Here is a 27,567-nt window from a genome sequence, read left to right as displayed (position 1 = left end):
CACTCTCTCAGATCGGCATCTGGCATCTCTCAAATCTGAAATCTCAATCTCTCATCTCACAGTCCCTTTCACTCGACACTCAGCACTCTCAATGATTACTCTCAATATCTTTCTCTCTCAGTCTCAATCACTCTCATATCTCTCAATCTCTCTCATCTCTCTCACTCTCAGTTCACAACCATCGACAGGAAAGGTTTTTCCCCTTTTTTTTAATGTTAAAGGCATAAAAAAACTGAAAAACCAAACCACGGTTAACCAGTTGCATCGATTCAATTTGGTTAAATTGAAAAACCAAACAGTTCGATTCAATCCAGAAAATCACCCCACGGTTCAGTTAAAAGAACCATGAGCACCCCTAGTGATAATCAATATACATGCATATATATAATCAAATTAGATCCTAACATTTCGGATGAAGCAATATCCAAATTCAAGACCCCCGTTATTTAGCCCCCTTCAGAAGAAATATATATATATATATATAGATAGATATATATATATATATATATATATATATATATATCCATTTTCAAACCTTACATATCTGGGGAGACACATGGATCTTTGTGCATGTAAAAGTCTCATATCTGGGGAGACACATGAATGTTTGAGCATGTAAAAGTCCCCCACTCCCCACCCTCTGACAAATTTAGCGTCGGTCCAAGGAAACAAAAGAATTGATCAGTGACTAACCAGGGGTCGGGGAGAGCTGCTTCAAGTCTGTAGAAGTATACGACTCAGAAATGGATCACAGAAAATGTGAATAGAAAATAATATAAATAGCAAAACTACAAGATTAGTTATTTTATTTGGGTTTCGTTCTCCCAAACTACATTTATATTCTCTTCTTAATTTCTCAAAAAAAGAGTTCATGAAATAAAGGAGTGGATCAATATTGGTTCTCCTTTTTGCTTATTTAGCTGTATCAGTGGCCTCAGTAGTTTTAACTTCTCTTGGGCACTGAGAAACATATGGCTTCAACTGCATCATATGGAAGGGATAGAATGATTAAGCAGATTGACATACAATATGCAACTTAGAAAGTTAGCATTCCACTACGCATCTAAATACAAAGAAACTGATATTTACACATCAAAAGTCAAAATAGGATCTTATTGATGTTAAAACCAAACTAGACTTCCAATATTCTCCTCTTTCTTTTTAAGCAACAATATATATATTAAACAAGCTGATTAAAAGGAAAGATGCAATATGATGCCAAAGTTCCCCCATAAAATGTGACCCATATCCAGACTTAAGATAGGACAAACCAACTAAAAGGCATATATGAACAAGAAAACGTCCACTAGCTTGGAACAGTATGATGCAAGCATCGATGAAGAGAAAGAAACCATGGAATAGGAAATCAATTTCTTCACATTCTTGCATCAACGGCAATTTCATAATTTTTGGGGTGATCTGACTTTTTGTCCATTTGCTTTAAATCTTATAGTTTGTTGGTGTTGTATGAGTAGGTTTAGTCGTGTTAAAGAGTCGAGCTAGTTTAAATGGTTATTTAGAGGTCTTTGAATTTTGAAAAGATACAATTTTAATCACCAACTTTTCTTGCAGTCCAAGTTTAAGGGGTTAAAATCAGAGAGTTTTGTATTAGGTATTAACAGTCTATTGTTATGGTTTATGGCATGGGAGATGAGGAATCATGCAATAAGCCCATTGGAAGAGCTTCTGTGTTTGAAGAATGAAAAAACAAGGCAGCCTGGACTTATGAAGAAGTGGTGAAGCAGATCAAATGAGTATTGAGATGGAGGGGGAGAGGGGATTCAGAACCGTAGGAAGATGGAGGACCAAGGTGGTGATCGAAGCTAAGACCTTCAAATTTGAAGAGGAACGGATCAAAGGTAAGGAAGCACTGAAGATTAGAGAGAACAGCAGGGCGACAATACTGGTACTAAAGGAGGTCACGGTATGGAATGAAAGGTTTTATAGACGGGGCTATAAACTCCGGCAAGGTGAATGGCTGGAAGAACTTAATGTCAGTTCCAGGCAAGAAATATGTAATTGAACTGAAAAGAAATTGTAAGGAGTGGTTCATCATGGTGGAGTTGCAGAAAGGGTGGAGAATTTTTGTGAAGGTGTTGCAGTCCTTCCTTGTAGCATCGGAAAGAAAGAAGATAGGAGTGGAGGTAACTAGTCAAAACTCCAAAGACCAGGGTCGGATGGATCAGGATGAGTCAGTTTCGAGTGAAACTACCGGGAGTGCAGAAGCTCAAAATACCTCAACCGCTGGTGTGGTGGTGGCTTGTTCTTCTGTGCATCGAAGAATTCTGGTGGGAACAGGGACAGATGCTTGGAAGAAAAGAATGGTTCCGGTGGCTGACAAAGAAATGTCAGACAGGAAGAAAGTGTTGAACGCAGTAGCCAGAGAGACTGGAATTGGAAACGAAGCATTGCTGGTTCCATTTACAGACTCAAAAGACATTCTGGATGTTGGCGACCAGGAACTAAGTTTCAAAGCTGTAGAGATGGACGGAGGTCTGATACAGGTCCAAAATCGGAATCCCATCTGTAATGAAGTTGCAGTACAAGATGGTTGTGTTCGGCTGAAGTTTGTAGGTCTCCCCTTCCACCTTTGGCGTGACTCTGTTCTTGAACACATAGTACAGAGTTTGAGGAGTCTTGGTGGAAGCTGATAAATGCAGCTTGGTCGCCTCGAGGTAAAGGTGGCTGGGATTAAACACGAAGATATGCCTAGGTGCTTCGAGATATCCTCGAATGAAGTCTGGTACAAAGTGTGGGTAGCTACAGAAGTTGAACAGGTGTGGTAGGGAAGAGGGCCCAAGGTTGAAGACGATGGATGAGCTAGAAGGGCGGTGGACATGTGGAGGAAAGAGAGTGGGCGGTCAAAAAGGGGTGCAGGTGGAATTTAAGGAAATAATTCAAATTTTTTTTGAAAGGATTAAAGCTAAGGCAGGCTCTTTATCTTTCGCTGACGTGGTGAAGTGGAGTGGCCCAGGGTGCAGTTTGGCTCGGTCCGAGCCGGTCGAGTTGATAGGAGGGTCGGGCGGACCGAAAGATAAACCAGGGCTGTTTTTAAGTGACCCACGTGACAACTTAAAGTCACGTGGGTCAAGATAAAGGAAGGAGTTTTGGACGGATAATAGACAGAAGTTTGGGTCAACCATCGTCCCAAATGGCAAGGGGCACTGAGAAAGGCTCGCAGCAGCGGAAAGCGACCAAACAAGGGAACCTCCAATGGGTCCCGCGTCGTAACAGTGAGGAGCTGAGCCCAGGGCGGCGCTTCTCAGAGAAGCCAAACCCAAGGCACACAAGGGAAAGAGCCGAAGAGAAGGAGGCGGACAAAGGATGGGTACTGTGTAGTGTAGATGAAGAAGAATCAGATGACGGTACAGATGATGGTACCAGTATTGGCAGCGTGAATGATGAAAGCGGCTACGTTGCAGGTGACATGGAAGAGTGGAACATTGCAAGGCTTTTTCAGGGGGACTTAGAGAAGAAAGGGAGGCATGAATTAGGCGGCCAGGAAGGTCAGTTAGAGGATGAAAGAAGCTCGGGATTCCATAAAATAGGTGAGGCTAAAGACAGTGAACGGAATAACCCATTCTTAAGACTCCAGATTGGGCAAGCAACAAAAGAAAGGGCAAATCAGGAAAACCTAAAGCAGAGCAAAAACATACCAATCAGGGGTGAATTAGGGGTACAGAGGAACGATCACAATTTTGACCAAGGGACATATGGACTTCCCAACCAACTCAGGGAGACAGATTTTTACCAACCTCCGGAACTAGAAAGGGAGACCGGGAACAATCCTATCCCAACCTCTCTCAAACCCAGGTAACCATGTGAATTTAGTTTATGCTACTAATGAGTCTTTTGTGTAGTTTGTTCCAGATTCTGTTCCCGATCCATGTCTTGCAACACATGTATGTGCAATCAATCAAGGTGATGAGACTTCTAAAGCTTTGGGAAGGGGATTGGAAGTTAGTGGAGAGGTGCAAGAAGGGAGGTATAGAAATGAGAAAGTATGGGAGATTATTGAAAGAATATTTAATGAAGTAGAAAGAAATATAATTTGGAGAGAGGGTGGAGAGGAGAGAAGAGGGGAGGGAAGGAAATGAGGGCTGAGGTGGAAAAGATAATATGGAGTGCACAAAGGAGGTGGGGGTATCAAAAGGAGGAAGGATGGAGGGGAGAGAAGAGGGGAGGGACCTAAGGAGAGGAGGATAGGGTTGAAGGGGAGTGTGTAGGAAGGGTAGTGGGGGGATCTAAGTAAGAGGATTTGATAGCGGATTTTGTGGGGAAGTTGGGATGCAAATTAGAAGACTTGAATGTGCTGAAAGATGGTCTACTGAAGAGGAAGGAGGAGGTTAGAACAAAGAAGAGAAAATTGAGTGAAGTTGAGAGATTGAAAAGAGATGTGAAAGGTGACAAGAAGTTTGGGGCAAAAGGAGAGAGAAGGAAAGGAGGGAAGTAGTGGTCAAGGGTAGAAGGGAATTAAGAAAGAAGTGAGAATGAAGACACTAAGTTGGAATGTGAGGGGGAAAGGAAGTGCGGGGAAAAGAGCAACAATAAAAGAGGTAATAAAGAGGTTCAACCCAGACATTGTTCTATTGCAGGAGTCCAAGAGAATGGAGTTTAATAACAGGTGGGCAAGGAGTGTATGGAAAGCTAGGGGGATTAGTTGGGTGGCTGCTCCCTCTTGGGGTGCTTCAGGGGGGATAGTGACAATGTGAAAGAGGGAAGTGGTTAAAGGCTTAGAGGAACTGATTGGAAGATACACAGTTTCCATGAAGTTCAAACAGCAAGAGGATGGATATGTGTGGGTGCTTACAAATGTCTACGGACCAAATGACTACAGAGAGAGAAAGGAATTGTGGGAGGAATTGGCTGATGTAAGAGGACTATGGGAAGGCCCTTGGTGTGTGTGGGTGGAGACTTCAATGTGATTAGATACCCAAATGAAACTAACAAGACCAATTAAAGGGGTGACAACAAGCATGAGGAAGTTTAACAGGTTTGTGGGTGCCTTTGAGCTTAAGGAGATACCATTGGCCCAGAAGACATTTACTTGGTCAAATCTCCAAACTAGACCCATATGCTCTAAGCTGGATAGGTTCCTATTTTTTGTGGAATGGGAAGAACATTAGGGGAACTTGACATCTAGAGCTCTACCTAGGGTGACCTTGGATCATTAGCTCACAGTGTTATGCAAGGAAGAGAGGAGTGGAGGACCTGCCCCATTTATATTTGAAAATATGTGGCTACTCCATCCTGGGTTTACTGATAGAGTAAGGGAGTGGTGGAATGAGTGTAACCCATTGGTGGAATGGGAGGAGATGGGATTTCATAAGAAACTATAATTCTTGAAAATAAAGATCAAGGAGTAGAATATCTTGGAGTTTGGGAGGATAGAAGAAAGAAAGAGAGATTTGGTGGACCAACTTGAAAGCCTTGACTCTAAAGAAGAAATGGGAGAATTTGGAGAGGAAGACAATGAACTAAGGGCTTGAGAAGACAGTTAGAGGATTGCCTAGATAAAGAGGAAATAAATTGGAAGCAAAAATCTAGATGTAAATGGTTGCAAGAGGGAGATAGAATACCAGGTATTTTCATTCTTTGGCAGATAAAAGAAGAATGAGAAATTTCATCTCCAAATTAGTTGTGCATGGAATTGAGTTAACTCAACAAGAGGAGATAGTTGGGGCATGTGTATAACACTTTAAATTCATTCTAAGAAGGCCTGTAAATGGAAGGGTGTGGGTAGAAGGTTTGGACTGGCCAGATGTAGGGGGGACAATAGGAGTTTGGAAAGGAACTTTGACTTGGAAGAGATTAAGGAGGGTGTGTTTTCTATGGACAAAACAAAAACTCCAAGGCTGGATGAGTTCACAATGGCTTTTTATCAGGACTATTGGGATATTTTGAAAGAGGACCTTCTGATGGATTTTGAGGAATTTCATAGGAGAGGAATTGTTAATCCACGGGTGAATTCCACTTTTATAGCTTTGATTCCCAAAAAGAAAGAAGCTTCACATCCAAGGGACTTCAAACCAATCAATCTGCTAAACAGCCTGCAAGATTTTAGCAAAGGTGTTATCTTTGAGGCTGAAAAAGGTATTGCCAGACATAATTGAATACAATCAAGGTGCCTTTATAAGTGGAAGACAGATTATAAATCAAATCCTCATTAATGAGAGTGTGGAGATATATAAGGATAAAAAGAAGGGAGTGGTTTGTAAGCTGGATATGGAGAAGGCTTATGGCATGGTGGATTGGGAATTCTTAAGGAAAGTTATGACCAAAATGGGGTTCGGGGCTAGATAGTGCAAATGAATCATGGGTTGTGTTCGGAATTGTCATTATTCAGTGTTAGTGAATGGGACAATGGTAGATTTCTTCCCAGCCATTAGGGGTATAAGATAGGGAGACCCCTTATCTCCTTTTTTGTTCTTACTGATTGCTAAGGTTCTGAGGGAGTTGATCCATAGAGCAGACTCTAGGGGTCTCATTAGAGGCTGGAGGGTTGGAAGGGAGGACATCCCACTCACTCACTTACAGTTTGTTGATGATACGATCCTGTTTTGTGAAGGATGTAATGTGAGCTTCATTAGGAATCTGAAATTGGTGATTCATCTATTTGAGCAAATGCCAAATTTGAAGGTGAACTTTGGGAAGAGTTGTGTAGTGGGTGTGAATCTGGAGGAGAGAGAGATTAGGGAGAGTGCAGAAGTACTTGGGTGTGAAGTCTCAGGGTGGCCTTTGAGTTATCTAGGGTTGCCCCTAGGTGATAATCCTAAGAGACGGAGCTTTCGGAATCCAGTGGTGGAAAGATTTGAAAAAAGACTTGTCTCTTGGAAAAAGAATTCTCTCTGGGTGGTAGGATTACACTGATCAAGGCCGCGTTAGCAAACATACCCATTTACTTCCTTTCAGTGTTTAAGATTCCAAGGAAGGTTTGTAGTAGGCTGAAGAGGTTGATGAGAGATTTCCTTTGGGAGCTAGGAGAGGAGAAGAGAGACCATAGAGATTTCCTTTCAGTGTTTATGGTGGTTTGGGGCTTGGGAACATTGGGAAAAGAAATTTGGCTCTTTTGGGGAAGTGATTGTGGAGGTTTCCTTTGGAGCAGGAGAAGCTATGGGCTAAAATAGTGGCAAGCATACATGGGTTGGAGCAAAATGGATGGGATGTTAGAATCAGAGCAAAGACCACAAGCACTTAACCTTGGAAAGCCATTCATGATCTGCTTTCAATTTTCTCCCCTCTTATTGGGTATGATTTGAATTCAAGTAATTCCATAAAATTTTGGGAACAAATTTGGGTGGGGGATGCTCCTCTTAAGGACCAGTTTTCTTCTTTGTATGCTCTTTTTTATTTTAAATATGAGCCAATTTCTTCTTTCATCACCCATTCCTCTTCCAGTTCGGGGTTTGGGTGGAACCTGGGTCTGAGGAGGGCTGTGAGGGATTCAGACCTTGATAGTATTTCGAGCCTCTTTAAACTTCTTGATAATGTTTTCTTAGGCCCTTCTAAGGTGGACTCTAGTTGGACCCCTACCCCCACGGGCTCTTTTTCCTGTGCTTCCTTCTTCAAAGTCCTTTGCCAATCCACCAGCCCTACAATCTCCCCTTTCCCGGTTAATGAGGTTTGGCGCAAACCAATTCCTCCTAGGGTTGGTGGTTTTTATTGGGAAGTCTATTTGGAAAGATTCAACACTAGGGATTTGCTCCAAAAGAAGAAACCCAATATTTGCTTGTCACCTCATCGGTGTGTTTTTTGCAAAGCGGATGGGGAGACTGGTTTTCACTTACTGGTGTCTTGCCAATTTGCAAAGTGAATTTGGGAGTGGGTTTTTTTCTCTCTTTGGGTGCAGGTTTAACCCTTCATCAGACTTGCAGAGCCTTTTTTCCCCTTCTTTTTTTAAGTGGCACATGAAAAGAGGAAGGGCTATGTGGAGAGGACTGAGGGCTGCAATATGCTGGTCATTATGGGAAGAAAGAAATTCTAGGATCTTCTCAGAAAAGGAGAGAGAGGCTGAAGAATTGAGGGTCGTGATCCATATAAAGGTTGTACAGTGGCTGAAACCACTAGAGCTATTTACAAACTACACAATGGAAGACATGTTGAGAAAGTAGGGTGAGATTGCAAATTGCATACAGATCAAACCAATAATAAGTATGTCTTGGACTCTCCCCCACCTGCTGGCTTCTTAAAATTAAATTTTGATGGGAGTTGTAGGGGGAATCCTGGACAATCAGGGATTGGAGGTGTTTTTAGGGATGAGAACGGGATCAACTCTACCTTGTTCTCAAGCCCAATTGGTGTGGAGGATTCCCTTAGAGCTAAGATCTTGGCAGTTATGGAAGGAGTTCAGAAAGCCAAGGTGATGAATGTTAGAAAACTCTAATTGAAGGGGACTCAAAGGTGGTGATAGGGTGGCTGATTAAAGACAATTGCGACTTATGGAATTACAGAAATCAGAAGAGGAAATTCAGGTGGTTGGGGGGATACAAATCAGGATGAGTTGGGTTAAGAGATCATCTAATTCTTTAGCTGATGGGTTAGCTAAACAAGGGGTAGAAAGGGAAGCAATGCTTTGGGCTAAGTTCTAACTTAACTGTTTCTTTTTTCCTTTTCCCTCTTTGGAGGGTTTCAGTTGTATTCGGAAGATAAGAGTGTTTGTCTTCCTTGTTGTAATTAGTATGATGCTTCAATGAATATAATGAATTTGTTATTGATCAAAAAAAAGTTTAAGGGGTTAAAATTTGTCCCTTAGTTCCGATGGCATTTATTTAATAAACATTTGGTGGAAACATTAAAAAGAAGTTTCTCCCAACAGATACCTCTCATACAAACTGAGACAAACATTTATTTGATAAGTGATTTAACCAAACAGCATTTCAAACTCTATTGGAGGAAACGCCTATGTAGCACCAAGCTGGCACCGTTTCTCAGATAACCGGCAATGGAACCAAACACCATCTAAGATATTGTAAATCCAAAGTATTCCAAAAGAGTTACGGCCATTTATCAATAACTTTTTAATGTCCCTATGGGTTACCAATGGGTTTGTTTTAAGCAAAGTTTGGGAGTGCTTTTTTGAAAAATAAGTGCTTATTCTAATAAGCACTCATGAGTGTTTGGTGAAAAAGCACTTATTTCAAAAAGGGGTAGTATAGGTATTTTAGAATGATGTGGCAGGCCAAGACAGGCCAGAAAGGAAATAAGCACTTAAAATATGACCAAAATTTGGGCTTCTTGAATAAGTGCTTGTTCTCAGGAATACACACTTATTTGGGCTTATATCCCAAATGCAGATAAGTTCTTATTAGTGTGACCCTGGCCCAAAATAAGTGCTTTAAGCAGCCCCAAACTTAGCCTTAGTTTTAAAGCAATTAGAAGTTGCTTCTAACCAGCTTCCTGGTTAAATTTAGACTGTTTGGTTTGAAGGAATGTAGGGAAACCTTTACAAACCTTGTATAGGTTCCCTAACTTTCCCTTCCTTTCCCTACCTTTTTCCTTCAAACCTGTTGAGTTTGGGCCTATGTTGAGTTATTTGGCCCAGCATTCTTTTGTTTTATTTTCTTTATTCAGATAAGAAGCTATTGGGCCTTAGGCCCATTAGTTTTTTTGTTAAAGTTAAGTTGTAACTGTTCAGCTACTTCAAGTAGCCGACCTACTAAAGGCATTATTGTATTTACTTATTCTTTTTTATTAAGAATATAAATAAAAGGGGGGGGCAGATCTAATTCAATTCTGGCGACATCCCATTCTCTTCTACTTCTTCTCTTCTTTCCCTTGTTGAAACCTTTCAACTTCTTCTTTTCCTCACAAGGATCACACTAAAAACAGCTTTCAGCAATTTCTACTTGCTATCAGAGCATGCCGAAGGTTTCTTGAGCTGCTCCATCCTGCAGCCCTAGATCAGCCAACTACATGGTGAGGTGAGAGGCTGATCGAGGACCTCAGGTAAGCCCAGTTTATGGATTTTTTTAGTGGATTTGCATTGCCTTGTAGCTGGTCTAGGGTTTCCCACCAAATTCAGGAAGAACAGGAGAAAGGAGGAGAATCCTGTTTTTGTAAGACTCTTCAATTTTGACCTAGGAAGTGGCACCCTAGTTTTTTAGGGTTTCTTGGAGTTTTCTGAAGGGGGTGGTTCAAGTCCCACTTGTTTCGGAGGCCACTGGAGGGAGTGGCTGCTGCTTCTTTCTCTTCTCGAAAAAGGAATCTTTTGTGAGAGGAGCTTCTAGGGTACCAGAAGGGTGTCTGTGGTGCCTAAAGGAGATTATCTCATTTTTTTCATCTTAAGTGATTTTCTAACCCTTTTTTGGGAATAATGGAGGGTAATGGAGTTGAAAACAAACCGGGGAGTGAGATGGGACAAGGGGAAGGAGGTGTCGAAGACCTTTTCGGGGCTGGGACCATTACTACAGTTAAGTTAGATGGTACAAATTATTTAGAATGGTCACAATCTACAAAGATGGCCATTGGTGCTCGAGGGAAGTTGGGGTGCATCACTGGTGAGGAAGTGAAATCCAAGACTAACTACTCCCGATGGGTACAAGAAAATTATATGGTAATGACTCGGTTGTGCAATTCTATGTTGCTCCATATAAGTAAAAACTTTTTGTGGGCTAATTCAGCTAAGGAAATTTGGGATGGGGTTGCAAAAACCTATTCACAGAGTAAGAATGTTGCTAGGGCCTACCATTTGAGAAACCAGATTATTGCTACTAGACAGGGAGATAAACCTATTGTTGTTTACTTTTCGGCCCTTAAAACCCTATGGCAGGAGATTGACCATTTGGAGACTATGGTTTGGGAAAGTAACAAGGATGCAGCAACCTATCAAAAGCTCTTAGGGAAGAATAGAGTCTTTGAATTTCTTGCTAGCCTTAACCCCGAGTATGACATTACAAGACAATATATCCTTTCTAGAGAGTGTTACTCTCTCTCAGGCATATGCCTTTGTATCAGGAGAAGAGAGTAGGAGGAATGTGATGATGAAGAATCCAGGTCTTGAGCAGTCGGCTATGGTTAGTATTGTGAAACCTAAACAGAGTAGAGACAGGTGGAAATGAAATCAAAAAGGAAGATAAAAAGGATCTTATCTGTGACTACTGTAAGAAGCCTAAACACATGAGAGATACCTGCTGGAAGCTTCACCCTCCCTCACCTTCTGCCGAATAGACTCAAAAACAAGGGAAATATGAACATGGCAGTAGCTGGTGACTTGCTTGGACCTCCTACTATAACTACTTTGGAGTCAGCTGTAGCCACTGCAGTGAGAGCCGAGCTAGAAAGATATGGGTAGTTACTTAATCAAAGAGATACAATCATCCCTAATCCATTATCAGGTGGACAGCTAGGAATAAGTGGACTTGGTGGTGGACATTCTACTTCTTTTGCATACAGGTAGTTCACATGCCACTGCAAACTATATTTCTACTTCAGGTAAAGAGGGACATCCTTGGATTATAGATTCTGGAGCCTCAGAACATATGACCCATATTTCCACCATTTTCTCCTCTTACCAACTCTGCTCTGGCAAAGATAGAGTTTCCATAGCTGATGGATCTCATGTTCCCATTACTAGGAAGGGGCCTGTCAAGATAACCGATTCCATCTCACTACCCTCTATCCTCTATGTATCCAAACTAAGTACTACCTTGTTATTTGTTAGTAGTTTGACTAAAAATTTGAATTGCTCAGTGATTTTTTCTCCTGGGCATTGTGTTTTGCAGGATCTGGTTTCAAAAAGGACGATTGGGAGTGGTCGTGAGGTGAATGGAATCTACCTACTGGATGTGCTTCCCAATCATCAAAGTCATCATGTCAACAAAGACTTTGAGTCAGAGTTTGCGGGTCAGATTATGCTTTGGCATAATCAGTTGGGACATTTGTTTTTTCCTTCTTTGTGTTTCTTATTTCCATAAGTTATTTGAGTTTGTTAATTCGTCCAATTTAGAGTGTGAAGGTTATCGACTTGAAAAGCATTGTAGACATTCATTTAAAACCAGTAATAAAATATGTTCATCTGCTTTTGATGTTATTCATACTGATGTGTGGGGACCAAACCATGTTCCTTCTGTGGGTGGCTATCGGTACTTTCTTTGATTTGTGGATGATTTTTCTCGATATTCTTGGATTTATTTGATGAGATCCCGTGATGAGGTGCCATCCTTGGTTCGACAATTTCATCAAATGGTGCTAACACAATTTGGGGTAAAAGTGAAAGTGTTCAGGTCTGAAAATGCCAAGGATTATTTTGAAAAGAACTTTGCTTCATACCTATCAGAGTATGGAGTAATTATCAAAGCATTTGTTCTTACACTTCATAGAAAAATGGTGTAGCGGAAAGGAAGAACAAACACATTGTAGAGATTGCGAGAAGCATGATAATAACATCTACTGTTCCAATTCGATTTTAGGGTGATGCAGTTTTTATGATCAATAGGGTGCCTTCTCGTGTTATTGGATATAGCACCCTGTTCAACCTTCTTTTTCCTGAGGGGGAAGGTGTTCCACATTTCTCTCAAGGTTTTTGGTTGTGTTTGCTTTGCTCATGTTATTGGTCCTCACCGCTCGAAGCTTGATCTGAAGGCAAAAAAGAGTGCTTTTCTTGGGTATGCAAAAAATCAGAAAAGGATATTGTTGCTATGACCCAATCTCTGGGAGTCGGTATGTTACTATGAATGTCACGTTTTTTGAGTCCACACATTTCTTCCCAAGGGGTTCTTCTCAGGGGGAGTGTGTTGGGGAAGGGAGTAGTCTATTCCTCTTCCTGTTCCAGTCCCTGCGTCCACTACTGTGTCTGACCCTCCTGTGTCTAATCCTCCTATGTCACCTACTTTGCCACCTCCCTTTCGTCTTGTTTCTCAGTGCTTCTCACGATAGCGCCTACGACTTCATAAGGAGGTTGATTCCACAACAAAAGAACCCACATCACTTCCTATCAGCTCCTAAGACTCCAGATTCAACTGACACTAACTCAGGTATTCCTCTTGCTCCATCTGATGTTTTAGTTCCTATTGATTCCATTAACCCCATTACAGATGACCTTAACCTTCCTATTGCACTAAGAAAAGGGAAGAAAAAGTGTATTGCTCATTGTATCTCACAGTATCTCTCCTACAATGGACTTTCTCCTTCTTATCGAGCCTTCATTTCTTCCCTTGACTCCATATCTATACCTAAGGGTGTCAGTGAGGCTCTCTCCAAACCTGAGTGAAAGACAGCTATGCATGAAGAAATGGAAGCCTTAATTAAAAATTAGACGTAGGAGATTGCGGATCTACTAGAAGGCAAGGAGACAGTTGGATGTAGATGGGTTTATACAGCTAAATACAAGGCAGATGGAAGTATAAAAAGGTATAAGGCAAGACTGGTTGAAAAATGGTACACTCAAACCTATGGTATTGACTATTTGCACCAGTTGCAAAAATGAACTCTGTTCAGATCCTTCTCTCTCTTGCTACTACATACTCTTGGCCCCTTTTTCAACTTGATGAGAAAAATGCCTTTTTTAATGGGGACTTGCAAGAAGTATATATGGATCTTCCTGTTGGTTTCTACAGTGATGCTGAAAAAAGAAAGGTATGCAAATTAAAGAAGTCTCTTTATGGTTTGAAACAGTCACCCAGAGTGTGATTTGACAAGTTCAGAAAAGCCTTGATTGCTTTTGGCTATACTCAGACTCAATCGGACCATACTTTATTTGTGAAGCAGAGGGGATCCCTGGTGTCAGTTTTGATAGTTTATGTGGATGACATTGTAGTTACAGGGAATGACCAAAGTGAAATTGATAGCTTAAAGAAGAATCTACAAGAGAATTTGAAATTAAAGATCTTAGGGAGTTGAGGTATTTCTTGGGCATTGAGGTGGTAAGATCAAAGAATGGCATCTTTATCTCACAGAGGAAATATGTTCTAGACCTTTTACAAGAGACAGGGAAACTTGACATAAAGGCATCTAGTACTCCTATTGATCAAAATCATAGAATTAATGCATCAGAAGGTGTGCTAATGAAGGACATTGGGAGCTATAATAGACTAGTGGGGCGGTTGTTATATTTATGTATGACAAGACCAGACATCTCTTATGTAGTGAGTGGTGTCACTACATGCATGCCCCACGAGTTCAACATTGGGAGGCCGTTGACAGGATACTTGCTTATCTGAAGGGACACCTAGGTAGAGACATACTATTTGCAAACCATGGATAGTTGAAGCTAGAGGCTTACACAGATGATGATTGGGCAGAATGCCTAGATGACAGGAGATCTACATTAGGAGTTTGCACTCTTCTTGGAGGCAATATGATTTCGTGGAAAAGTAAGAAACAAACAGTTGTGGCAAGGTCAAATGCAAAAGCTGAATACAAAGCCATGGCACATGAAGTTTCAGAGCTCCTCTAGATCCGTTCATTGTTAGGAGAAATTGGGATTGAGGCAGAAGAACCTATGATGCTATACTGTGATAATCAAGCAGCAATTAACATTGCACGCAACCCATTTCAACATGACAAGACGAAGCATATTGAAGTGGATAGACATTTTATAAGAGAAAGGGTGACTTTAGGGGAAATTTGTCTTCCATATGTTGCTTTTGATTTACAGCTTGTTGATGTTCTTACAAAAGGTGTTGCAAGAAACAAGCTAGAGCATGAACTACGCAAGTTAAGAATGTGTGGCATTTACAAACTTGAGGGGGAGTGTTGAGTTTGGGCCGATGTTGAGTTATTTGGCCCAGCTTTATTTTGTTTTGTTTTCTTTATTCAGTTAGGACGTTATTGGGCCTTAGGCCCATTAGATTTTTGTTAAAGTTAAGTTATGACTGTTCAGCTACTTCAAGTAGCCGACCTACTAAGGGCATTATTGTATTTACTTATTCTTTTTATTAAGTATATAAATCAAAAGGGGGGGCGGCTGAATCTAATTCAATTCTAGCGACATCCCATTATCTTCTACTTCTTCTCTTCTTTCTCTTGCTGAAACCTGTCAACTTCTTTTCTTCACAAGGATCACACTAAAAACAACTTTCAGCAATTTCTACTAAACCAAACATAACTTAGTCTATAAAAGGAGACCTAACTGGTGACTGCTTTAAGAGGTGTTTGGTATAGTGTCATTATGTTGTGGTTCTATTTTGAGTTGATGAATACAAATTTGTGTGAGAGACTTCTATTTCAAATGTTTTCAAAACGTTTTGAGTTGATCAATACAAATTGCTATTCCTACCTTAAACATCAAATTTGATGTTTTTAGCACGCACTTTTCTAGTTGAAATGATACTCATATATGATGTAGCAATCATAATTGTCAAGGCACCAAGGCGAACCTAGGCGATAAGGAAGCATATTGTCGCCTAGTTGCCTAGGCGATGAGTGTAGATATATACACACACACACACTAGGGTAGATCCCTAGGTTTTATAGTAACAAGTAGTATTTTTAACAAATAATCACCATAATTCTCATGAATAAGTATAAATCCCATAGCAATAGATAGAAAGTGAGCAATATTTATGAGTAGAAAAATAAGAAAGGAAAGAAACATACAAAACACAATGGTTGAGCCCTTGTTTTGGTCCTAGGAAGAAGAAGTCCTGTTGATTGTTCTTGTGTCTCAATTGGATAAAATCTTTTAACTTATTTTTTACTTATCAATTCAGGTTTTAAAGTCCTAAAGGGTTCAAGACTATGTAACTGACTTGTGTCTTGATTGAACCCAAACAAATAAGATAACAAAAAGAAACTAGTATAAGAATAACAATATCAATACTATAATAACCCCACAATATGAATAATTTAGTCTAATAATATCTAATGTACTAATATTAATAGCATAAAATAAAAATATAAAATATTGTGTGGTGTCTTACATATAAATATGTAGGCACTTGGACGAGGCGACCCTCCAGGAACGCCTTGTCGCGTCACCTCGATGCCTAGGCGGCAAGGCGCCCTTTAAGGCTTGCCTCGCCTAATCGCCAAGCAGTTTTGTATTATGTATTGTAAAATACTTTTTTATTCTTTATTTTTTGACATTATAGTTATAAAATATGCACTATTAAACTAAAATATTCATTTTGTGTATTTATATACTAATTTCTTTTTATTATTTTCTTATTTGTTAGGATTTTATCAATACAAACATTGCTAAATGCTGTATTGAACCCTCAAAGACTTTAAAACCTGAACCAATAAAGTAAGGAATATACTTTTCTTATGAAAATTATGAATAATTATAAAGGAAATATGGCTATGGTACCTAGGGAACTACCCTAGGATCTATGTTTTCTATATAAAAAAATCCATCGCCTAGGTGACTAGGTGACAAGGCACCCCCCTGACGCCCAGCCTCACCTTGGCGCCTTGAAAGCTATGCTTAACTATTATGGTGGCAATACATATTTCTCACAAATTTGTGTTGATAAACTCAAAATACAACAGCAATGCAACACCACTATACCAAACACCACCTTAGTGGTCCAATAAATTAAGTAATTCTAATTGAAATTCTAAAAGAATAATGGCTTGCAATAGCTTGAAGCTTGTGTGGTGCCAAGGGTTTGTGTTTATGGAGGTTCTCTGAGATCTTCTCTTTCTCTTTACTATTTTCCATGGTTCAAAATTTTGATACGCCCTTGTGCATCAATAGGGATGTATCAGTACTTAAAATAACATGCTTTTATGTTTTTTAGTTTTTTTTTTCAAAATTTGGTTCTTGGGCCTATTTTTAACCATATTTTTTATTAAAAAGAGAGGGGTTCCCAAAACACCTGTAAATAGGTGTATTGGGAAGCCACAGATACGATACAATACGCCCCGTATCAAAATTTTGAACCTTGCTATTTTCTGTTATATTTCAGATCTAAAACTTTTTTTCTTTCTTGTTTCTTGCTACTATAGTATATTTAATTTCTTTCTTTACCCACCCTGTATACCATTGCAGGATTTCCTATCGTCATTATATAGACTAGTGAAGCTCCCCAATATGAATAAGGTCTTCCAACCCCTCCCCATGCCATAATCAATACCAGATTCCTCAAATTTTTAATGGAACTCATCAACCTCCAAAGCACAGAAAAAAAAAAGATTTTTTTTGGATAAGTAACTGAAATTTTATTGAAAACATTAAACATGAGCAAATGCAACAAAGCAAAAGGGGTAAAATCTCTTAACCCTCAAGAAAAATCTTATATTACAATAGTTGCACAAAAAATATTATCTCTTCCCACCCCTTGTTTTGCAAGTGCATCCGCAAAGGAGTTAGCATTAATTTCAGATTGTCCTATGGATGACTTGCTAAGAAAATGGAAAGAGATTGCTTTCACTACAAGATGCAAGAGGACTGTTTGTCCGTTCTGGTCCCCTCCCCCCTCGGGCTTTTTAAAGCTGAATTTTGATGGCAGCAGTGTAAGGAATCCAGGGCCCTCTGGGATTGGAGTCTTCAGGAATGAGGAAGGGATTGTTACTGCTTTATTCTTTGGCCCTATTGGAGAAGGTGACTCTCTTAGGGCTGATCCTTGCAGCGTTTGAAGGAATTCAAAGAGCAAAAGATCTAAATATTAGCCGTTTGATTCTGGAAGGTGACTCGAAGGTGGTGGTTAATTGGTTGAAGACAGAGGACAGTGGTTAGTAGAACTTTTACAATGAGAAAAAACAATTCTTATGGCTGGGTAGGGACATAGAGATTCAGTACAGCTGGGTGAAGAGGAGTGCCAACTCATTTGCGGATGGGTTGGCCAAGCAAGAAGTGAATAGGGAGGCTGTTTTCTGGGCTAGTTTTTAATTTTCTTTGCTTTCCCTGAGTTTTCTGATTTTTGGGAAGCTAAGTTATTTTATCTCCCTTTGTATTCCTTTCCCTCTATTCTCTTAATTTAATGAAATTGATGTTATTGATCAAAAAAAAAAAGGAGTTAGCATTAATTCCTTTGCTTTCCTCATCCCTTCAAGAACCACTAAAACCTCAGCTCTTAAAGAATCCCCTACTCCAATGGAACTAGAAAACATAGCAAGAATTTTACCTTCCATATCCCTAAAAACTCCTATACCAGAAGGGCCCAAGTTGCCTTCTCTACTTCCACCAAAATTCAGTTTTGTGAGCCCAACAGCTGGAGGGGGACTAAAGCGAAATAGTCCCAAGATTTATGGGAGCTGAGTAAGCCACCTCTTTCCAATTTTTTAAAATATCTCCTGCTGAAAAGCCTTCAAAGATTTTCATAATCTTGACCCAATGAAACACCCTAACAGATTGTTTCAATGATGGCATTCTTCTTTCTTTTTCATAGAAAATTCTTTGATTTCTTTCTTCCCAAACTGTCTAACAGGTGCTCTTACACATCTCCATAGTAGTCTACCTCTTTCCTGAATCCCTTTGCAGAAAAAGGAGCAAACAAGATCTGTACATTTTGTGGGGAGTCCACCTACAACCAAATAGAGAAAGAAACCAATTCCAAAGCACTAAAACAAAAGGGTAGGAGATCAAGTGATGGTAACTTTCACCATTATCTTTATAAAGGATGCACTAATTCTGAAAGACACCAATTAGGTCTTTTTCTTTGAAGCAAATCACAGGTGATGCAATTCTTTAGGAAAGCTTCCCAACAAAAAGCCCCAATCCTGGGAGGAATTGAAAAACCCCAAACTTCTTTAACTGGAAAAGATTGCATGGGGTCAAATGAGGGGTGCACTAACTCTCTGAAAGAAAGAGCACATTAAAAAAAAACACCCGAAGGAGAAAGAGTCCAAACCCAGTTATCCCTCCTAGAGGGATCCAGCACCACCCCTTCCAAAACTCTAGTCAAAGCAGATACACTGTTCAGTTCAGAATCTCTAAGTACCCTTCTAAGACCAGCCCAAGTTGGAATGAACCAGAAAGGCAGAGACAAACTCATTTTTAAACCTAGAAAGGGAATATACAGATGGAAACTGTTCTTTCAAAGGTAAATCCTCCACCCAAACATGTTCCCAGAATTTTACAAAATTACCAGAGCATGGATCATACCTGATAAAAGAAAGGAAAGATGATAGAAAGGCATGGATAAACTTCCAAGGAGAAGCTCTTGTGGCCCTAGTTAATACTCCTGCATCTCATCCTTCAGTCGTTTGCCCATGAATACTCAGAATCACCCTAGTCCACAATTTATCTATATCCACTAACATTCTCCATAACCATTTTCCCAACAAAACCTTGTTCTTCTGTAGGTTTCCTAATCCTAACCCACCAGCACCCTTATCCTTAGTAACCACCTCCCAACTAACTCTGTGATCTCCTCCCCTAGTTCCCACAAAAAGAAAAAACCCTCATTAGCTTTTCCAAGCTCCTACACTTTAGCCAGTGTAGATTTAATCAACGTAATTCTACACCCAAGGAAAGGTAACCCTTCCATGAAGCTAGTCTCTTGGTGAATCTATCAACAACTAGATTCCAAAAGCTACTCTTATTTGGATTATCCCCTAGAGGAAGACCCAAATAACTCAATAGCCACTGAGAAACCATAGAACCCAACAAACCCTATCTTCAACTTCCCTATCACTCGTATTAACTCCAACCACACACCTCTTATCAAAATTGACTTTACGATTGGACATTTTTTCAAATAGATTAACCACCAGCTTCAAATTACTAACCTACCTGGCCTCATCTCCTTCACAGAACAAGATGGTATCATTTGCAAACTGTGAACGTGTAACTGGAACCCTATCCCTTCCCACTCTCCACCCTCTCACCAAATATCTAGAATCTGCCCTCTCAATTAATCTCCTCAAAACTTCAGCAATCAACATAAACAGAGTAGTGGCGAGTCTTAATACACCTCTTCACCCACTTACACCACCTCTCCCCAAACCCAAAAGAATCTAGCACTTCGATTAAAAAGACCAATCAGCCAAATCATATTCCTTTTCAAGATCCAATTTGAAGACCAGTTCTTTTTTCCCACTTCTCCTGAAGTCTTCCACAATTTCATTAACAATTAAAATCTGGTCAACAATTTGTCTATTTTTCACAAAGGTGCCTTGATTTGGGGAGACGAGTGTAGGAAGCACCTCTCTAATTTTTCAGGCAGCACCTTAGCAATGATTTTATACACACTATCTTCCTTAACCCACTTGTGCCTAGATTTCTGCCTCCAACAAACTTCTTCTTTGAAGAAGATATCTTCCAATGTCTTTCTCAACACCCATCTCATCTCACTGTCCCTTTCCCCAAAATTTCCTTCTCCTTCCTTTGCATCCAAGATCTCAATTTGATTAATCACCTCTTGTTTTCTTTCTTCTATTCTCCCAAAATGTTGAATGTTCCATCCTTGATTTTACCTATTAGCTCTTTCAACTTCCAGTGAAATTCCAGCCTTCCCATTGTACCCTTGAGTTACTCTCGTTCAACCATTCTTTCACTTTCTCCCTAAACCCCAGATGAAGTAACCACATGTTTTCTCATCAAACTAATGATAACATGGGAGTATCCTTCATTGGATGAGTGGTTAAGATTCTAGAGTTTGGGTTCTCAACCAATCAGGGTCCTCTTGCAAATCCTTTCTGAACTCCCTTGTCGCTACCTCCTCCTCTCCTTCTTTCCCTGTCAAGGAGGTCTGCTATCAGCCCATCACTCCTAAAGTCACTGCTTTCTGTTGGGAAGTGTTCCATGGCTCCATTAACACTTGTGATCTACTTCAGAAAAAAAAAAAAAAAAAAAAAGACCAAAGTGGTGTTTGTCCCCAAATTGGTGCTCCTTATGTAAGCTACATGGTGAGATTGCCTTTCATCTTTTAATTTCATGTCCTTCTGCTAACTTCATTTAGGAGTGGTTTTCCTCTCTATTTGGCTGCAGCTGGACTCCTCCTGTTAATTTGGATGGATTCTTTAGTTCTCATACTTTCCAGTGCTCTAAAATAAGAGGAAGAATCATGGGAAGGTGCACTAGAGCAGCAGTGGTCTGGACAATATGGGAAGAAAGAAACCTAAGGATTTTTTATGACAAGAAAAGAAGCAAAGAAACTGTGATCGAAGTGGTAACTCTAAGGGTGGCAAATTGGGTGAAAACATTAAAATTGCTTGCTGACTTTAAGACAGAAGATTTTTTCAGATCTTGGGGAACAATTGCCAACACTGCTTCTAGAAATTCTAAAAAAAAAATGAGGTATGGTCCCCTCCTATGGCTGGATGGAAGAAATTAAACTTTGATGGTAGCTGTATGGGAAATCCTGGCCCATCGGGTATTGGTGGGGTGAAAAGGGAAGAGAATGGGAATATTTTAGCCATGTACTCAGGTCCTATTCAGCATGGTGATGTAAGATCGGAACTGATGGCAGCAGTGTATGGTGTTGAAAAAGCCAAAGAAATGGAGATTAACAGGCTGATTATTGAAGGGGACTCAAAGATTGTTGTAAACTAGCTGAAAAAGGTGGAAGGAGTAATATGGAAGCTAAGAAATGAATTCAGGCGCTTCAAGCAGGTATCCAAAGACATGTTGATACAAATTAGATGGGTTAGGAGATCAGCTAACAGTATGGCTGATGGACTAATTAAGCAAGGTATTCAAAGACAACCTATATTCTAGGCTGGTTTGTAATTAGTAGTTTTTTCTTTTGGGCCTCTCCTTCTGCCCACAATTTCTTGTTGTATATGCTTTTTTAATTTAATCAATTAATAAATTCTGAGTTGCTGATAAAAAAAACACTTTCTCGTCAACCAAAAAAAACCCAATACTTAACCAAAGCTAAAGACCCAAGAAAATAGATCACCACATGGTTAAGAGACAAAAGGAGGCCAAAAAACTAGGTTGGCGGCAAAATAGAGGGAGAAGAAAATCTCCCAAAAATTGTTTAGGGCTTAGAAAATTGTGGGACCACTTCCCGTCATCCCCAAATTGTAAAATGACCTAAATGGTCTAGGTTTTGCAGAAACAGAACTCATTAAACATGTTGTATAAGGCTCGACATCAGATTTGAAATTTCTGCGATTTTCTTCTTGAAAAATCCACTAAAAATCATAGAAACTTCAAACAGCGACAAGAGTCATTCGAAAAATCTTCTAAAATCAAGGTGAATCAAACCATGTAGGATTCATTGCCTGCCGCCAACACCTGTACAGACTTCTGACGTCATCCAATGGCGGTCTGACATCAGCAGTTCCCAAGAGCCTTTACCCATTGTCCCACTCTAATACCTTGTAAATCTAGGGTTTATAGAAGAAGAAGAAGAAGAAGAAGAAGAAGAAGAAGAAGAAGAAGAATGTGTCAAAGAGGTGTGTTTTTGTATTTGTGTGTGTGTTCTACTGTTCACACCCTCAAAAATACTCTTTATATTTTGAAAGAAAAAATTACAAGAAAGCTCACACTTGGGCGCCCAAATACAAAAAAGATGAGGAAAAGACTAAAACACACTTGCCTAAACATTCTCAACATTTTTTTAATAAAAAATCCATCTCATGCAAATAGCATTAGTTTAAATTCATCATTTAGTTGCTTCTGCTAGCAAGAGAGACCAAAAGAAATCATTATTTCACAAAGAATGTACCAAAACTTTGCCAGATGTAAATTGAAAGGGCATTTTTCTGAAGTCTTTTCCATCTAGGTTGGATTACTTTCAACTATTTACAAAGAGATAAGGTGGAAAATCATGCAATCAAATCATTCGTGTGACTTATAAGTTATAATACCCCTTATGACACAATCAGATGGATCAACTTACGAAGATTAATCATGCATTTTCCAATGCAAATGCAAAACTAGCATCTTATAGGTCAAATATGAGCAGGCAAGCCATACAGTAGCATGTTTGTTCTCATACCCTTATAATATGTTACATGTATAAGCATAGATTTACATATAATTTTGGACTTGTTTGTATGAACCCCTATCCAGAGAAGACCGTCTACAGCACCAGTGAGAAGAAGTAATTTGTTAGAAGTTGAAGGATCTAGAAGAGCTAGGGACAGACCAGAAACGACATGGGTTGATGTAGTGAGAAATTATTTAAGGGCCTATAGTTTAACAATGGGTATGACACTGAACAGAGCATAATGGTGGAACAGGATTCATGCAGGCTACCCAATAGTGGGGACAAAGTTTAGTTGAATTGAGCTGTATGAACCCCCACCCATATTCCATGCCATTAAGCATTTTGCATGATGAGAGGCCAAAAATATTACCCTGCCTTAATGCCCTTATGTATTTCAGAATTTCAGTGATAAATAAAGCATTTGACCATGAGATAAGATAATGAGTACCTTAAAGTCAGTCAAATCAGGAACAACATAATTTGGCAATTTTTCATTCATCACAACATATCCTCCTGCGCAAAAAATGTCATAGCATGTTATAAACAACATGACATTTCCTCTTCTAATACTCGCTAGATGTGGTGCATTGAAATCCTCTTGTGTGGGGCTCCCTCTTTTACGATAAGAGTTAACTAGGAAAAGGATGAGAGTATATTAAACATGCCTAGGTAGAAATACCAAGCAAGAACAATATGCATGAATTTAGAACAAAAAAGGTTTACTATGCATAGAAAAAATGCAAAATATCCAATGAAGAGACAAGCTACCCAGCTTGTTTGCTGTTCCCAAACCCTTCCCCAGGATGGAGCCCCCAATAAAGCTCCATGCTCCCACCCCTCCCCTCACCAAGGATTTCATAAATTAGTTGGCTAATTGTTTGGGGTTCTCAACTAATAGGATAGGGTTTCTTTTGTATACTTGTATAGAACCCAATATTCTTCCGCTCAGTTTAACCCAATCACTTTCTTTGTATGTGTAACTTGGGGTTTTCTGTTTACCATTTGATGTTATTATCTTTTTTTCTAAGTAAACAAAAATGTTACTAATAAATAGATGGATAAAAAAAAAGTCTGGCTAAACAAAGACTTTATGGTATACCACCCTTTAACCCAAAAGAGTGTGCTGATAAAAAATAAATAAAATAAAAATATCTATGTTTCACTGAAATCACCAACAACCAAATCTCAATCCATTAAAAAAAATACTATCAATCTCCATGCATAGACACACCAAAAGCCTCTCATGGATTTCAAAGGTTCTTTTGTTTCTTCTTTTCCTAGTTGCTAAACAAACAGCATAGGTCAAGAACTACCAGCAAACAAGAAACCTCACACATACATGCACAAAAGAAAGGGGGGACCTCTACCAGCAGGGAACTAGTTCAGAGCAATTTTTAAAAGGTAAACAGGATGTCAGCTTGGAAAGCTGGGGTTGAGGATTTGGCAGTTCCTTCAAAACCACCAACAACCAGGGATCCAGTAAGCTATCTAGTAACTAGTTCACTGGTTTGACTGCCAGGATCATAGACAGGTGGAAAACACTGCGTCAGAGTCTCGTTTGCGATTGATATAAAAAGATTTATTGATGGTCAAAAGAAGATGGAAAAGAAATAAATAGAAGACAAAGCCATCATAACAAGATGGTCAAGAACCTGGGCCACCAAGATACCCAACAAGCTGAGTGGTAGCGAAGCCCCAATTATGCTTGCCTCTATCTATCCCACCCCCAGCCAAGCTGTCTGCTAGTAAGTTGCCTAAGCCCCAATAAAGCTCACTTTAGCATCCTGTATTATCTGTATTGAGAAATGACTGACTATAATCTAGATATAAGAACAAGTCAACAATCAAGAAAGTCACAAGTTTACCGCTAACAAGTCTTCCCACACTAAACCTTTACATGTTAAAAGAATATGGATTTAAACATGTTTTCCAATAAAAAATCTCAAAAGAAAAAACTGATAGATGAGTTTGTAATATTGGTAGGGGACATGTTCAAACCTTTTCGAGTATGGAAACCAGTTGATTTGCAGTTCTTTCCCTTGTAGTAATCCCGTGGGCCCCGCTTTGAAGAGAGAATATCAAGGGATGATGTTCGTTTTCTTCTCATTGCCCTTCCCAATCCTAATATCAATCCCAATGGCATATCTTCCTCTTTAAGTCAAATGGGAGAATGACTAAATCTTAAAAGAAAAAATGAAAAGGATCAGTAAGCCATATAAACATATTAGTTCCATCAAATTAGAAGGAAGAAAAATCTTTATGACAAGTATACAAGTGCATAAGATTAATAGAATAAAAATCCTTGTAGGGATACAAAAAGACAATAATGCTGGATACAATCAGCACCCAACACGGAAGCTGGCAAGAACATATAATTTCTATTAGTAAAATTTTAAGGTGCCTATACACATGGATATCGAAGCTGGCAAGAACATATAATTTCTATTAGTAAAATTTTAAGGTGCCTATCCGGTCACCTCAGCTTGTTAATAGTATGGGTAAGGAAAATCAAAACTGTTAATGAGTTGTGGATCTGTGCATGTCAAGTTGGCCCTCAAAGATTGACCCTCCAAAACTCTAAATAACTCAAGTCAAGTGGTGTTTCTCAACTTAAAATAAACATGCTTATTGAAGAAGACATCTTCCTTTGTTTTCTTTCTTTTTGTGGGATAGCAGGTGTGACTTTTTTTTTTTTTGATTGTTGATAGGAGGTATGATTTCATTTCTTTTCTCATTTTAATATTCTTTTGATGATCTTGTTAATAATCCCAAAAGAAAAGTTAGACCTGTTAGTTCGACAATGCAATTCAAGAAACTTGCAGGAGACAAACCAAATAAGATAAAGGAAATAATGATACATTTCTTATGTGCCAAAGAAATATAATATTAAGGAAACAGATAAGGTTAAAAACAAGGAATTATGAAGGCATTCATGTAATTTCCATTGAACATGAGTTTCATGTTTTCATTAAATTGCGGGTCTTATCAGGTATATCTGTTTCCATTACAGATATAAATAGAGAACACGCAATGGAAAGTATCATGGGAAAGAAGAAACAGAGTTATTACAACCAGTAAACCGTAAACGCCTTCTCCGAGTGTATAGACTACAGAATCAGGGAAAAGAGAATCATATAGAGAAACAAAAAATAAACAAACAAACATGAAACAATTAAAACAAAAGAGAGAGAGAAGCCGAATCAAGCACTAAAGGACTCACTGTTTTGCTCTGAGACTGAATCGTGACTTTCTTTCTTGGGCGTCTTTCTACTTCTCCTCGGTTGACATCCGGGAACAAAAGAAACTCTCCTGTTTGTGATCGGTGCGAATAGGTCAGTGATTTAAAAGGCGCGGGCGCTCAGGCGAGGCGCACTTTAGGGTATGCACCTCGCCTACGGGCGACAAATGGGTGGGTGGATCCATATTGATCCACTAACTCATTTACCAATTACCACCCAGCGTGAAAGAGGCAAAACCCTAACCCATCCATTTAACCCTCTAACTTAAATTAATTTTTTTTTTAATTTCTCTCTGTTCTAATAATAAAACAAAAATGCATAAAAACACAAAAAGTGGTACAAGATATATATTTAGGATAAAATACAAAAATCACCGCTAAAGTTTTTAACAATCATAAAAACTTTCCCTATAGTTTCATTTCAGCAAAAACCTCTCCTTTATTTAAAAAAAAAATTAACAAATACCTCCATTCCGTCAATGACCAAGACGGAAAATATTAAGAGATTATCATTTTTTTAAATACCTATTTTACCCTTTATCGAACACTATTCCTCTTCTTCCCTGTTCGAACCCAGAAGCAAAGGCAGTGGTGGCACCCCCTCTAAATCCGATCTCTTCCTCTTCTCTCATCTTCTTTGGCCTCTTGTTCTTCCCCCTTTTCCCTTTCTCTGTCCCATTTCTGTTGCAGCGCCGGATTCGAACTCAACATCGATCTGCCTTCTCCCACCATCTTTCTCCCCCTATCTGTGCTCCCTCTCTTTCTTCTCCATCTCTTTTCTTTTTCTTGTTCCTCCTTCCCCTCCTTTCTTCTCCTTCCCTTGTCGGCATCCATTTTCGGATCACTTTCCATCACTGTTCTCTAATCATCACCAAGGTGCATCCATCACATTTTTGTTTAGATTTCTGACTATCTCTCACCATTTTCGATTGCCCTTCTCATCCCCCATTATACATACCTCATCTTTTAGTATCTTGGCTCCCCAGATCTATAACGCAACAGAGTCGGTCACTACAAGTTTCATTCAAAGTTGTTGCTCTCTCTCAGCTTCAAGTGACATTCACATTGGAAAGATCTCCTTCTCTCGCCAATCTCCCATTTGTATCCTCTGAGAACCATTGCTATTTGAGATGGAAGTTAGCTCAAGCTCCCTATTGCAAAGTTAAGTTTCAAGCCAAAATCCCAGTCAATGATCAAGGTTGGTGCCACCATGGCTGGAACCATTGTTGTCAATGCCATTCTTCTACATCTACCGAACACACAACAATGCACCTCGGAGCGAATACAACATGTATTGCCTTGATTGCAGCTGTGACGCATTTTGCTTCTATTGTCGGGGGTCAAGGCACAACGATCATCGAGTAATTCAAGTGGGTAGTAAACTCTTCTCCTTGTTTGTTTTCCTTTTGTTTCAGATTTACCGAGCTCATTTCTTTAAGGGTGGAGTCCTGAGGAGATGATTGATTAGGGAGAGGAGGGATTTAATTGACAAATAAGGCAATCATCTTATCATGATGTGGTGAGGGTGGCCGAAATTCAGAATGTTCTTGATATCAATGGAGTTCA

The 27,567-nt window shown here is 39.4% G+C and overlaps 1 protein-coding gene across 2 annotated transcripts; it reads right to left on the bottom strand.

The window, feature by feature from the left end:
* Positions 1 to 746: 746 nt before the first annotated feature.
* Positions 747 to 26,226, bottom strand: LOC148876683 (uncharacterized). 2 transcript variants are annotated; one of them, XM_088961999.1, is made up of 4 exons: positions 25,984 to 26,226; positions 24,762 to 24,943; positions 23,212 to 23,276; positions 747 to 981 (listed from the first exon to the last, which is right to left on the bottom strand). In XM_088961999.1, exons 2-4 carry the CDS (start codon positions 24,904 to 24,906, stop codon positions 913 to 915), a joined length of 279 nt encoding a protein of 92 aa, XP_088818125.1. In that variant the 5' UTR covers positions 24,907 to 24,943; positions 25,984 to 26,226; the 3' UTR covers positions 747 to 912. The 2 variants fall into 2 exon arrangements, with proteins under 2 accessions (XP_088818125.1, XP_088818134.1); XM_088962008.1 differs by having other exon boundaries at positions 24,762 to 24,937; positions 25,984 to 26,223.
* Positions 26,227 to 27,567: the final 1,341 nt, after the last annotated feature.

This window comes from Nelumbo lutea, chromosome 1 (assembly GCF_056320005.1).
Source record: "Nelumbo lutea isolate HS-2025 chromosome 1, American lotus-T2T, whole genome shotgun sequence".
In the NCBI taxonomy this organism is placed as follows: Eukaryota; Viridiplantae; Streptophyta; class Magnoliopsida; order Proteales; family Nelumbonaceae; genus Nelumbo; species Nelumbo lutea.
Note: the sequence above shows the minus strand (reverse complement) of the source record. Positions and strands in the feature narration are given on the sequence as shown.